This window comes from Oryzias melastigma, unplaced genomic scaffold (assembly GCF_002922805.2).
Source record: "Oryzias melastigma strain HK-1 unplaced genomic scaffold, ASM292280v2 sc00259, whole genome shotgun sequence".
Taxonomy (NCBI): Eukaryota; Metazoa; Chordata; class Actinopteri; order Beloniformes; family Adrianichthyidae; genus Oryzias; species Oryzias melastigma.
The window spans coordinates 159,391-173,973 of NW_023416893.1; the positions used below are offsets into that span (position 1 = coordinate 159,391).

Sequence of the window (14,583 nt, forward strand, 5' to 3'; positions counted from 1 at the left end):
TGTGCACACAATGAAAGGGGAGGGTGGAAACAACGGTTATCTGTGAAACCAGATCACTAGCAGCAAAGACGAGCTGTAAGAAGGTGAACACTCCCATCACGCTAATGACCATGTCCAGTCCCCCCCCGGTCTGTGGGAGCTTCATTATCCTCCTGCAGACCGCTTTCACTCTTCTCAACTGAGTTCAACAAGCTACAAATAATCCTATTCAAACAAGTAACTCAGTTACAGTCTTAACCAATTCCACGTTTTCATGCATCTAGTTCAACATTTTCTGCTTTTTAGTCAGTTTGTTTTCCACCTTTCAGAACAAACTTGATTTTCTAAATGATTCCACTCATTCACTGTAACCTGTAGTGTTCTGAGGCAAACACACAGTGATTTAAGAGTAACCAATACGCAAATATTTACAGAAGCACATTACTTTTACACAAGTCAGATTAGCAACAGCAGTAAACAAGAGTGAGTAAAGCTAAGCGCATGACAATGAGGAAAAATAAAGTCCTTTAAATAAGAAGTTGCTTATTTATTAAAATAAATACGCACTTTCTATTATGAAGAAACTGCATCAAACAAACCATTGTAAAATATTTGTTTATAAAAAAGTCTGAGTTGAGAATAGTAGTTAACCCACCGTATGGTGTCTCAAAATTACAGCATAAAAACCACAGACTGACTGCTGGGAACCATCTAGACCAGGGGTCTCAAACTCATTTTACCTCAGGGCCACTGAAGGCAGAGTCCGGCTGAGGCTGGGCCCCAGCAGCTCATGGGTGTCTGTCACTCAATGCCAATTTGATTCAGAAATTAAAAAAAAATCAAACTCTCTCAATTCTTAGATTCTATTTATAACACGAAATAAGATGAACAAGAACTTTGATGTCAACAAGCTGTGTTTAACTTCCTCTGGTACATTGCTTCTTTGGTAGTAAATTTGTATGGAACATGTACTGTACTATTAACTGCACCGTATTATTAACTGTTTTCTGTATAAAATGACTAATAAAAATCTCTATCAATCGACAAATACATAAACAGATTTAAAATGATTAAGTCAATAAATCAGTCATATATGTCAGTTTTTTAGTCTTCTATATCTACTGTATTTAACAGTTAAACACAAAATAACACTTCCTCTGTCATTGGATTCTTCTGAACTCGGTTTCTCTGCCCACTTTTTACTGCTGGACACTTGGCAGCTTCCTCTCCGTAGCTGAGCCACATTTGGTTTGAAGGAGGCAGCTGAGACCCTCAGTATGGGTTTAAGGTGAGTGTCATAAGTCTGGACCTGGACTTGAACTTATTGAAGTTCAAGGTGGAGAAGAGCTTAACTCACAAATATGTGCTCCCAATTTTGAATCTGTTTTGAAAGTTTTTGTTTTAAGTTTGCTCTTTGTGAGGGAGAAACCAGATTCATCAACTGTTTTAACTGGCCACACCAATTTTTCGAGCGAATCCTGTTCAGTGTGAACTCAGCATAAAAGTGCCATTCATACAAAACTTGCAGGCCGCACTGACATTAACTTTCTTATATTAAGACAGGGGCCACAAAATATCATCTTGGGGCCACCAGTTTGTTTGACCCCTGATTCAGAGTCTGGGACGCAGCTACAAAGTCAAAGTAAACAAATCCAACTGATCCGGTCCTGTTTGTCTCAGAATCAGACCTGCTTCATTTCTGCTGCAACAGTTGCAGCTAAAACACAGATTCATGTTGCTGCTCCAGCTGCTGTTCCTCTGTGAGGACGACAAGCAAGACACTCTTCTCATCTTACATCTAACTCCTTTTTCAAGACGGCCACCATCAGAACACTCGGACCTCCGTCCATTGATCTTAAGAAGTTGACACGTATGAACCATTTTATTTTGAAAAACAGTATTTCAAATTAATGAAATGCTTGCTTTAAAAAAAACAGCAGTGTTATCTGTTCTCAGTCCAGTGAGTTTATCATTAACAGAAACATTAAAAGCAACCTCAATGAACATGTATTGCTCTGGAAAAAAGGGGCAGCTGCAGCAACATTTATAAAAAACATTAGGACTGAAATTAACACAATTTATGGGGTGATAAAAATTTGGTTTCAAATCCAACTGGCCAATAAAGCAGTAACAAAAGCAGGACAGCTCAACCCTGACTCACAGAAGTTAGTGCAAAATGCAGTCTGCCATCTACATCAGCACAACGACAAATGTCACCATCTTAATCACAATATTTTCCCAGACGCTCCATCTTTTTCTCTGCTTGATTACAGCCTTTTCTGTTGTTGTTGTTTGAGCCCTAACAGTTTACTGAGCGCTTCAGCTCCAGGCTGTAAGAAGCAAGCTAGAGGCCGGACTCTGCATGGAGCGTCCTCTGTGGTAGACGACTTGTTTATTCCATTCTAGTCTCATCTGACTCAACATACACACTGTATGTTGAGTGCAGGATTGGCGAGAAAAGCAAACTCTGGCAGCGAGCCAGCAGCTCTTCTTTTTTAAGGACAAGCATCTGTACATGCTGAGCTTATTTGGAGAGGATTAGAAAAGCTTGTCTGATGTCACTTTCAATGATAACAATTCTGCTCCTGTAATTCTTCAAGCCAAAACTGTTTTGTTTAAAAAGCAAAGTATTTCCGCTCTGGCTTTCTGACTCTACCCAATGACTGTTTATGTTATTTGTTTAGCCAAAAACAATACAAGTAGATCAAAAACCACACGAGGAATATAAAGTCTCATGATGATTTTGATCATGATTTCATAAGAACAGTTGGAACTAAAGCAAAGGTGGAATAGCTAGCACTAGTTCATTTTTCAATTCCTATTTTTTCCCATCAACACTTTATCAATCAGCTCATTTCAATTTGGAGCTGAAATGGCAGCAAATGCCTGAACTTGAGACATGAAGATCGTTTTAAAACCTGACGGAGGCGGTCGGTCTATTGATCAACTTGTTGCTGGGTAAAAGCTGGACCAGATACAATCGACATCAACTGTGGAGATGTCGTCTCCTTGCAAGATAATCAATAAAATCCCCACAGCATGTTTGACTGACTCATTGACTGAACTGTTGCTTATTTGAAAACTAAATTTGCATGAGTGAAGTAAAGAGGATATTGCTCCTGTCATCTCTGCCCTCATCCAGCATATTGTCAGACTTTAAACAAAACAATCAAAGTCAGTATGTTATTCTCTTTGAGGGCATAAACCATACTGTACAAAGAACTACAAGGAGAGATGCAACAGCTCTTAAAAAGTATTGTGCTAAAGGCAGTGGACCCCGAACTTTCTCAGGCCAAGGACCATTTTAATGTCAATTAAATGTCAATTTTGTTTAAAGACAGGCCTGTACGAAGCTGAAGTTGGCATCTGATTTATTTCGTTTTTCTTTTGTTTTTAGATCATCTTCATTCTCTGTAAAATATCTGCAAGTGCTTTAAACTTTATTTATGCACTAGATTTGGTGTTGGAACCATAGAAATGTCACAGATTTTATCTTAACCCATAACTGTTAAAATGAAAGCTACAAATTCAGATGCCAACTTCAGCCTTGTTCGAGTTTTAAGGATCGACAGGTAAATGCAAAAAGAAACAACTTTATTAGTAGCGTCCTGGTCATTTTAGACAGCGGTTGCTGAATATTCTGCATTATTAATTTGGTGTGTGTCGCAATAAATCCATATTTGGAGTAAAGACTCCTGGTTTACGCCTGTTAGATGCAGATTTCTTTCTTTGTTAAGGTAAAAAGCTCTTCTTCTGTTTTCTCCCTTTTCTGTAAAAAATAAATTTTCCAAATGTTTGCATTTTGTCAACTTTGCTAGCTCAGGATTTAATTTATCAGTCTGCGCAGTTGACAGACGGGTTAAAGTAGGATGTATTTGACACGTGACCGAGCGACTTGACATGCATCACGAATGAGGCGGGTGTAGTGGATAAATGCAATAGTTTTCCAAAATAAAACTTCCTTTAGAATCAGATTGTTTTAAAAAGAAATGTAGGTTGTGTTTTTCTTTTTCCCTCTGCGGCCCAGTACCAGCTGTCCCACGGACCGGTACTGGTCTGCAGCCCAGCGGTAAGGCACCACTGCTGTGAGGAGCATGTTTTGTGTTTTAGTATTTATGGAAATAACACAAACAAATTATGGAAACCTGAACTGAAGACTATTTACAGTTTGCATGCATGCAAAAAAAAGACTTAAGTGTCCTCATGTTACCCTTAGCTTGGGGAGGAAGAACTTCAAACCACTAAAAGAAAAAAAGAGGATTCCCTGAGAGGAGAGGCAGACAGCTCTCAAAGACAAACAGTTGCATAGTTTCTCATTATTATTTTCACACAGACTGCGTAAAAAGTCAAGGTCCCAAAACATGAAGCATATTTTCACACCATCACACTCCTCTGTGCTTTACATTATTGTACAGCGTGCGTTGAAAACACTGAGCTCAGGCTGTCTTTCTTGCCCTATAGCAGGTGAGCAACGAGAAGTTTTATTTCTCATATGCAGAAAGCTCCATGAGCTGTCAGTGTATCATCTAAAGCACCCAGAAATGAGCAGCAAGTTTGACTAAACTGATAGACACTTTCAGACTTGGGAAGTGGGGGGTATGACCTCTGGTTTTGCCAGCTGCTCACCTTCCCTCTGGCAGCTCAGGGTTCTGGTCTGAATAGGGAACAGTGTGTTCAAACAGCTGCCTTCCTACCCCTCTAGATATCAGGCAACAGGTGAAGGAAGCTTCTCAAACAGTGCTACAGTTTGCTCCTCCTTCTCTTGATCTGTTTCTTTTCCGGGCAGTCACCTCGTTCCCCTCCACTGAACCCAGTTATCAGGCAGGCATGAAAGTAGCTAGTGTGTGTTTGCATTTTCGGCTGGCAAAGATGCAAACTGTATTTTATTAAAACTGCAGATTACATCTAAATTTTTTATCACAAAAAAACTCACTAAAATGCCCTGTAAGGGTATTGAGATGAAGATATGAAATCAAAACATTTGTAGAAAAAAAGAAATATTAAACTGCAACCAGTAGTTTTATCCACTTCACACACGTTAAGTTTCCTTTCCACTCGCTACTCTAATGATTTGAAAAAAAAAAAGAAAAATACATTGGAGCAAATTACTACAATGTGATCACATTCTTTCTGCATAAAAAAAAAAAAAACAAAGTAGAGTCTGTTCAGCAAGTGAGTCATAACAGCAGTGGTATTATGCTTAGTCTCAGTGAGCAGGAAAATGTCAGCCAGACAGGCACAGCAGCAATACTACGAGCCGCTATCTCACATGCTCAGTGTAGCCTTCGAGACCAGCCGTAAACACTGCAATTATGAGTTCAGCTCACATGGATCACCCTGGAGCTGGATTAAAGAAAGACTGGATTTTCTGATACCTTCAAGAGGGCGGACAGCTAGAAGCTTTGTCAATTTGCACTAAAAGCAGTGTCTCATTTCACCACATTGTTACCATGTATTATTTAATGTCAGCCTTGCTCCCAGAACATTTCACTTAGTCGCACTGTGATATCTGAAACCTGTGCGTTTTGTAAATTTGTAGCTTGATTTTAATAGATCATCACATTAAGGACGTCGGACTGTGGGAGTTAAAGAACATTAGCCTCCCCGGCTACTTTAGCATAAGGATAGTTAAGCCAGTTGACAAGCCAATTAACAACAACAACAAACATAGTCTGACTGTGTTCCTGACTAAATGACCAGAGAAAACACAAGCAATCTCCTGGCGAGGACTTCCAAGATTTCTCCAACAATTAATAAGACCCTCTCCAATGAAAATTACGTTTTTTGTGTTATTAACATGTCTTACGATGACAGAGCACATATATTAAGAAATTAGTAATGTGAGGGGCTGTAAGCTAAGCGGGAGGGAATGTAAACAGATAGATGAGGGGTGGGCTTACTTTACACCAACAGTTACACCCACAACTCAGAAGCAAATTTCTAATAAACTCCTGCTCCTCTGCAGACACTATGTCCTAGAAGGGTTTCCGATTTTGGCTAAAAATTGCATCATCATAATGAAAAGACCACTGGGACCCTTTGAAAACAGAGTGGGTCTTTAACCCTTTAACACCGGAGCTCCAGTGTTTATGTTCTTTGATTTACTGTCATTTTTTCATCTTTTTTAATTTTTAAAATTTCTCCTTCTCAATCTACTGAAATTACGTTGATTGTGTTAACAATTAAAAAATTATAGTATGTTAAATATTTAGTGTTTAAACGTCATCGGTGATGCCTCGGGTGTTAAAGGATTAAGATGCAATTCTTTTGGGAGGCAATAACTTCTAACTCAGTCTACACAATTCATTTCAGTTTAGCTTTAGTTTGTAAACTCAAGAATGAATGACACACTTCCAATAATCTACCAGTGTTCTCATGGGTGTGAAAACAGGAAGCCACTAGTAAACATATTTAACTATAAAGTGAAAAGACAGCCTTAATAGAAGCAACTGTGCTGAAGTCTTGTTGTGACATGACCAGAAAAGAGGAGGGAGAGAAACATTAAAGCTTTTGAGGAAAGACTGAAGGGGCGGGCTTGTGTCGACAGGCTGTGCAAGTGGAGCAGTGACAGACAGCCTGCCCATTCCAGAGTTTGTTACAAAAATGTCTGCTCCAAAAGACGCCCTTAAAATGATTAAGACAGAAGTGCAATATTTGGTTTACGAGTCTAAGACACAGTGACGGACTGAGTCTGTTAATAATAATAAAGCTGTGAAGTGCTGCAGCTTTATCAGCAAACGTGCTTCTGGCAACAGATTTCTCTTTCCGTCTCTCGTTTTTATTGTTAATAAAGTTTTAACAAACTGATGCTGGCTTTCCCTTTCAAAATAATAGATTTCGAGCTCGGAATGCTCCGTTCGCTGGTAACTCAGCGGAAATGTAGCGAAGCCCGGACCAGCGGACCCCCTCCCTCCCTCCGTTACAAGTTACGGACAAAGTGGTAAAAACGTCAGCGCAGGCTAACGTTAGCCAAGCGGGATGCCTCGTCCTAAATCGATGTCAGCTCGACTTGACAGGGCCTTAAGCCCGGCGAAGATTCCAACAACTGATGCCTGTGTGGCTAACGCTAGCTTAGCCTCTGTTCAGCTAGTTAAAAATGGCTGCTTTCCTTTAGTTTTAAATCTCTTACCAGACAGAATAGATTGGAATGGCAATCCTCCAAGCTGGCCCCGTTCGGTACAAAACAAGAACTCATCCTTCCTTAATACGAGCTCCGACTCTCCATCGTCTCGGGGAAATAAAGAGCGATTTTCGGCTTTGCGGTATTAGTGCTGTCCAAGCTTAATCCAGGAGAAATGTTTTTTGTAACATTGGATTGGAGGATAGTTATTTCAACAACCTTCCAACTGCAGTTTCCTCCACGGGAGCTAAAAGCGGATAAAAGAGGCTAAGTCGACATTTCTAAAGTGCTCCGTCAAACTCAATTGAAGGAAACATAAAATTTTCATAAAACAAAACAAAACCAAAAAAGGGGATAGCAAAGAGGCAACTCCCCCCTCCCCCTAAAACGGTCTGCGCTTTAAAAAATAAAATAAATAAATAAAAACGTCCAGTTTCACTCCACCGTGGCACAATCCAGCTTCAAAACAAAATCCATCCTGCCACAGCCTCTCGAAATCCGCGCAGGCCTACGCTTTAATGATCATTTAGATCATTATTTCTGCCTCGGTTCCTGTTGGTTTTCATTTGAATTCATGGATTCCTTTCTTTAATGGCGGCCACAGGGACAACTCTGCCTTCCACAGCCGATTGGCTCGTTTGTGGTCACAGCTTCGTCAAGTCAGACGAAGGCGCGCGGAAACGCCACGCGCCGCCGGGACGTTTCCGCCTAAAATAAACCTACACACGTCAATGATTAGACCCACAGTTTGGTGGGAAATTATAATTGGGTGTCATGAAGGGAAAAAAGATCAGGAGGAAAAAGTGCCCAGTTTTCTGAAAGCTCTAAGTTACAAATTTCACAAAAATCTATTAAAAATTAAAATCAGAAGTTAAAAGGTGTGGGCACCGCTTCCTAGAATAATCTATATGTAAGCGTAAAAAGCTACAGTTATCTTAAACAACATGAATGACGTAAACCTCTGTTGATAACCGATTTCATTTTCCAAGTTTAAAAGCGTTGTCTTTTATTTTGACACTCTAACAGAATACTTCCGCCGAGAAGCACCTCCGTCTTGACAGTATCCGTGGTCATGAGGGCTGTAATAACACAAGACTTATAGATATTGCCGCCGGGCCAGCGCAAGTGGCGCTACTGAGCAACAGATTTTGTTACTAATGATCAGATCCCATAAACGGGCTCACTTACACAGTGCACCACCTAGCGCATGTCATGTCACACTGGCAGTGGAAACATGCAGCCAACGGGCCATCCTCTTTTAGCTTTATGTCAAATATTTTTATTTTTTTTGCAAAAAACACACGTTTTTAAATCATGTCTCACAAATATAGGAAAATGTCAGGAATGAACATGAGGATATTAATTGTAATGATAAGGCATTCTCAACAGATGGATGCCACCATGAGTTTGAATGGAAAAAGTAAGCAACAAAAGTATTATTATTCTTTTTCTTTAGATGCAGAAAAGTCTTTCAAATAAGCTCAAACAATGCAAACTCAAATGTAAAATTTTCTCTGTTTTAGCTTGGATATCCAATATGTTCTGTCATAAATCTGTGCAATTATGTGTTTTATAATTATTTTTCTATTAATTGCAGCTTTGGAAAAAGGTTTCCATTCAGCTGAAAAGCTTCATCCAACAGCATACGCATGTTAGATTGGGTTTTGATAAGTGCTAGTATCCTGTTTACCTTTGAACTGAATGGAAGAACATGACATTTAAATATTTTCCTATTTGTCTTTTCAAGCTACACTTGATAAAAAAAGGAAAGAAATGGACAAAAGAAAACTGTCAAACTTTAAGCTCAAACAAACTTGATAAGTCTGGATCATTTACTGAAAATAATGTTATAAAATGATTACAAAAATGCAAAAATAAAATGTTTTTAAAGTGGCATTGGAGCAACCCCCCCCCCCCTAGAACAGGGAGATTGAGGTTCACCCAGCGTGTTTTCCTTGTTAAAAATAAAATCTTTTCAAACTGCATTTTTCGTCTGCTCCAGGATCACAATTATTTGAATAAAGAAAAAATCTCTAAAATTCAATTTATACATGTATACATCTTAATTGTAACATTTGGTTAGGCTTTCGGTCTTTACAAGCTGCACAAGACATCCCTCAAAAACATTATACTACTCCCATGCATTACATGTCTAATCATTGCATAAATTAACAATCACTCAGTTGTGGATATTTTCTCTTGATCCTTCCAGTTAATTTGTCTACAACAGGAATTTGCCTACAAGGTCCACACAAGGTCCCCACAGGTCTCTTCTAACAGTAGCAGAACTCACTTGTGAGCTGCACCTGAAATTCAATTTTATTCTGTTGCTATTTTTTTTTAATTATGCTTGCATTTACATAGATTTAAAAATGAAAACATATTTCAAATATGTTCATGATACACAAAGTTTAGATAATTTTGGATAACTTCTGACCTACTCCAGTTCAAAGATCATTTATTTTGTTAAAAATGCTGCAGATTTGGCCATTAGTTCTAAATGTGAGAAGATTTGTTTAAAATGTGTAAGTTTCTTTTTCTTTGACATGATGTAATTTATAAACATGGTACAACACAGTGAAAATAGAACATTTTTCCATGAAATGTAAGTGATCATCTGAAAATGTAACAATTACTGAGATTAATAAAGTTCTCAATATTGATTTCTGTTTCCTAGCTTGTTGTCATTGTTGATAATGGTGAGAAATCAGTGTCTTCACATAGAAAAATATTGTTATTCACTATTAATAATGTATAATTAACGATAGCTAAGCAAATTTGTGATTTCAAACTGGTGGCCCTTCGTATGACTCAGTACCCATGGACCCCTGGTCTATAACTTACTGGAATGAATAGAACAGATTGAAGCACAACACAAGCTTTTTAATTAGGATTTAATTTTAATAAATCTTTTAAAACTATTTCAGACACTATTTTAGTTTTTGTCCAATGATTTAGCAACTTGATTCAAGAGTTAGCTTTGTTTCCTTCTAACCTTCCTGTTAGGTTTGTTTCTGAGAAGCAACATTCAAACTTGTTTCTATTTGAATTACAAATAGAGTAACTGAGCCATTTTTTGTTTTTTATGTTAAGTACATTGAAAAAGCCAAGCAGGTGTTTCAAAGTGGAAAAATAATTTCAAGTTTTGACATTTTTTGAGTTTTATTTTTTGAGATATTTAAATTTCCAAAACAGGTCAGTTTGGCTCAGAACATAACAGGAGGTTTAAACTTTGAGGTGCAGTGCCTTTCCTAATTTTGGCGCCACATTTCAGCACCAACTATGTCTTCAGAAGTAGGAAAGCATTAATGGACCATTAGGGAAAAGAAAATATAATTGTTTTTTCTATTCGAAATGTTTGGCAGCTATTTGCTATTGGAGATAGCAACTTTTAAAAGTCAAAGTTTAAAATTATTACAGCAAAAATCAGTAAAATCAGTCCATGGACGTAATGATGAAGGCCAACGCTGAGAGCAGAAAACAGCTGACTTCTCTTGATACAGTGATCAAAGCTGAATAGAAAATACTATTACTTGAATTTGTTTCAGGAATATATGAAGAAAATATTTAGCCAGAATGATATTTATACTGTTATGAAATAAACTGTTGCTCCACCTGGCAATATTCAGAATCAGCTTGGCTTTGCTTTCTGCATTGTGTTTGTTGCTCTCAAGTAAAATAAGTATTTTAGCATCTTAATCTGTTAATTCATTCATTAAAAAAAAGAAAAAAAAACAGCCAGATTTGTTTGACATGATGATGACATGAAAGAGGAACATTAAAAGCAGGCGTTATGCATCATGCCTAACAAGTGATTGGATTTAGCTTTTCTTGAGCTGTCACAAAGATGTTCAAAGTGTTCGTCATGTATGTCATCTGATCATAAGGGAGTCATCAGATAATCTCTTTAGATTATTATCTCACACTCAGTGTTTCCCCTGCTTATTGATTAAAAAACAATTGTAGCATGGGTGCCATCAAATAGCAAAATGAATCTAACTGTAAAGTGGATGAGCACAGTTGTTACAGTAAGTGATTCAGACACCAGATTGCTAACATAACTGTCGATGGGTTTCCTACATTTATCTCAGCTTCCTCTTATCTAAATCCCACTGAGCCATTCTGTCATGTATACTCCATCGCGGCGGTGCTGAAGAACACTGAAGGAATCAAAGTGTAAGATAGTTGGAGGTTGGCCCACTGCTCTCTTGACATTTTGTTGGTCATGCTCTGTCATCCATACCAGTCTGCTATGAAAGCTTTTGTCAGAGAGCCTCACCTCACTGTTGTGTGACTAAACCCTGCATGGGGATGTGTATCATAACCCTCAAATTTTACCCTAGATAGTACAGGGTCTGATTTTGGTCACCAAGCAGCTCATTTTTCTTCAGGTGCTTCCTTGTTGTACGTCTTGAAGCATCCACACCACAGCCGATTCTCTACAGTCAAGTCATGGTGTGCTGTACATCCAGTACTCCAACATTTGGTTTTAGATTTAAGGATGTGAGGCCTCCATAAAGCTGCTTGGCCAAGGAAGCCCATATCATGAAGCTCTCACTACCCAATAGTTTGTTTTTTTCCTTTTATACTAGAAGTGTCCATTTAGAACTCAGTGGTTGACAGTGTCTGTGACTTTTTTGTTTCTTGGACGTTAGCAGCTGTGGCATCCCTTTTCTTTTTACTGAACAAGACCACAAAGTTGTTCCCTCAAATGTTTTACCCTTTAAAACACATATTTTCGTATTTCACACATAGACACTTCAGATTGATTTAGTATACTAAACAATAGATTATTAACAGATCCAGTAAGTCTATTCTTGATTTTATACACTTCTGTTTGTCAGTAGAAACCCAAAATTGAATTTTGAAGAAGTGTCGTGTTCACTCAGTGCATTGCTTTCTTATTATTTCCCTGACACATGGGATGCATGGTGACATAGTTGTTACAAATGAAGTGTAAATGTAAATATGTACAACTTTAGCGTTGTGTGAAATACAATAAAATTATGAATTAAAAGCAAAATGATTGCTATTTATTGCTGACTGACACACAGTGATATCCGAGACTGGTGAAACAAGAGTGCTTCAAAGCTTTAGTAATTCACTTAGATAGAAAAAAACAACAACAACTGAATCTTAGTTGTCACAAACGAGCAAACATCTGGTTCCACGTACAGCAGGTCTATTTACACAGGTAAGAGGACAGAGGTCAAACACAGCTAAAAGTCCACATAGCTAAAGCAGGGTCAGGCAGGCGGAGGTCAGGTGCTGGCATAACAATATCAGAGAGCAGGCTGTAATTCAGGCATGGATCAAGGTAGGTGGCAAACAGAGTCGGAGGAGAATGAGGATCAGGAGCACGAAAAGACAGGTCAGGATAAAATGCTCAGTATGTAGGCAGAGTGGCACAAGCAATACTTTACACTGAGCAAGGCTTGGTGTGCTGCTTAAACTCAGGTGGGTGATTGTCAATGAGACAGGTGAGAAGCATCTAGTAACTGTGCACTGGGGCGGCTTGGAGACGAAGTACGTTAGTATAGCGGAGGTGACTCCCAGGTGACCAGGGAGAGAGACAGAGCTCTGACTCCCGACACGAAAGTGAAGCAGCCTGTTAATAACATTTAGAAAAAGATGAATTTAAGCTCTTAAAGAGGTTAAAGGGTTTTCTTGATGAGTTGACTTTTATTGCTGTCCATCACTACAAGAAGCCAGAAAACATTATGTCTTTGTGTTAAACCTAAATCCAATGCACCTATACGGGGGGCTGACCTGTAAGGGTGCTGTTGGTTTTTGTCCAGGTCCGCAGAAGACCCTAGATGTGCGAATATATTTTAAGGGAAGCGCAGGATGCATGACAACTATTGAGACTTTAACTTTTCAAGTGGTAGGGTCGTGGATGTGCGACTAGCTCACTCTTAACTGGTGATGGTGGTTGGCATAGAAACTATGACTCAGACTGACTCACACAAATCACTGCTTACTGACAATTTCTGGCTCCAACATGGCGACATCCATATCCCAATAAACCGATGAGTGAATTGACTTTTCTTGATTGGAACATTAGTAAACAATTTTCTGTGGATGACATCACACTGATGATGTGTTCAATGGTGAGTGAATGGTTGTAAGGCAATAATCCCCGTACCACCTTGACCCCCAACCCCTATCCCAAATGTAAACAGAGATGTGCTGTAAACTGAGAAAGTACAGTATATACATCTGTCAGGACTCAGTCTGTCGTGCCTTCCTCCGACCACCAGAGAGAGCTCTCGCCTGAATACTAGCTCTTTCCCCCATCATGCACCAGTCTTCAGTTCCGGTTCCCTCAGCTGTTCCTCATCACGTCATCTCCCGGACTGTTTATATTCCTCCCGCTCATCCAGTTCTTTGCGTAATCTTACATTGTTATCTCTCCTTACAGTCTAGTTATCCTTCGTCTACGCACTCGTGTTTTGATCTCTGCCTGTCTCTCGTCTTCCTGCCTGCCTCCTACCTCGACCCACGCCTGTACTTTGACCACATCTTTGTCTTGCTCCTGTTCATTAAAACAGTTGCATATGGATCCGCTCGCCTCTGCCTCGTCATTACGGAAGATTACGCCAGACCTGGATCCAGCAACGGGCGTTCCCTCTCCCTCCAATCCTGACGGATTCGCCACCATGTTGTTGGAGCATGGCAGACAGCTTCATTGTTTGACCACCACTATCGAAGCTATCATGGAGCGACTGCAAGCTAACCCGGTAATCAAACCTGCTTCGCCGCCTCCTGCTTCTTCGCGGTCAGCTGGACCTGGGGATATTTCCGCGTCATCACCAAGTGCCGTTCCGCGCCTGTCATTACCGGACAAATTTAACGGCAAACCTGAACGTTGTAACGGGTTTCTCATGCAGTGCCAGCTATATCTCCATCAACAGGCCCAGCAATATCCTACCGAAGAATCCAAAGTGTCGTTCCTGTGCTCCTTGCTGTCTGGTGAAGCGTTGGAGTGGCTGGCCGCCATCTGGTTGGGCGGTTCCTTACCCTTCCATTCCTACGATGCATTCACTTCACTCGGCTGTTGCGTGATGTTTTCCACCACCCGATTGATGGAAAGGAACCTGGTGAGCAGCTGATGGACATTAAGCAGGGTAAGGACACTGCTGCTGCTTATTCCCTGAAGTTTCGGACCTTAGCTGCTCAGACTAAATGGTCTCCCTGCGGACTCAAAACTGTGTACCGCCGAGGCCTTTCTGCTGAGCTGCAACGTGAACTCGCTTGCCGAGATGAGGATCTGGATTTGGATCAGTTAATTGCACTGACTATAAGACTGGACAATCTCCTCCGTGCCAGAAGACCCAGAACTGAACCGCCGTCGGCTATTTCCACCTCCTTCTCTCAACCTCAGAGCATCCTCGCAGAGCCCATGCAGTTAGGCTCCACCCACATCACTCCTGATGAAAGAAGTCGACGCATGCGAGAGCACCTCTGCCTTTACTGTGGTCAGC

At 39.8% G+C, this 14,583-nt stretch overlaps 1 protein-coding gene across 1 annotated transcript in view; it reads right to left on the reverse strand.

The window, feature by feature from the left end:
* The window catches only part of med13a (mediator complex subunit 13a), a 104,184-nt gene extending 96,423 nt beyond the window's left edge, over window positions 1-7,761 (reverse strand). The window contains exon 1 of the mRNA XM_024261310.2: window positions 7,109-7,761. Within this exon, the coding sequence (XP_024117078.1) occupies window positions 7,109-7,174 (66 nt within the window). The 5' untranslated portion in view covers window positions 7,175-7,761. The remainder of the gene's footprint in view (window positions 1-7,108) is intronic.
* Between the last annotated feature and the right edge of the window lie 6,822 nt (window positions 7,762-14,583).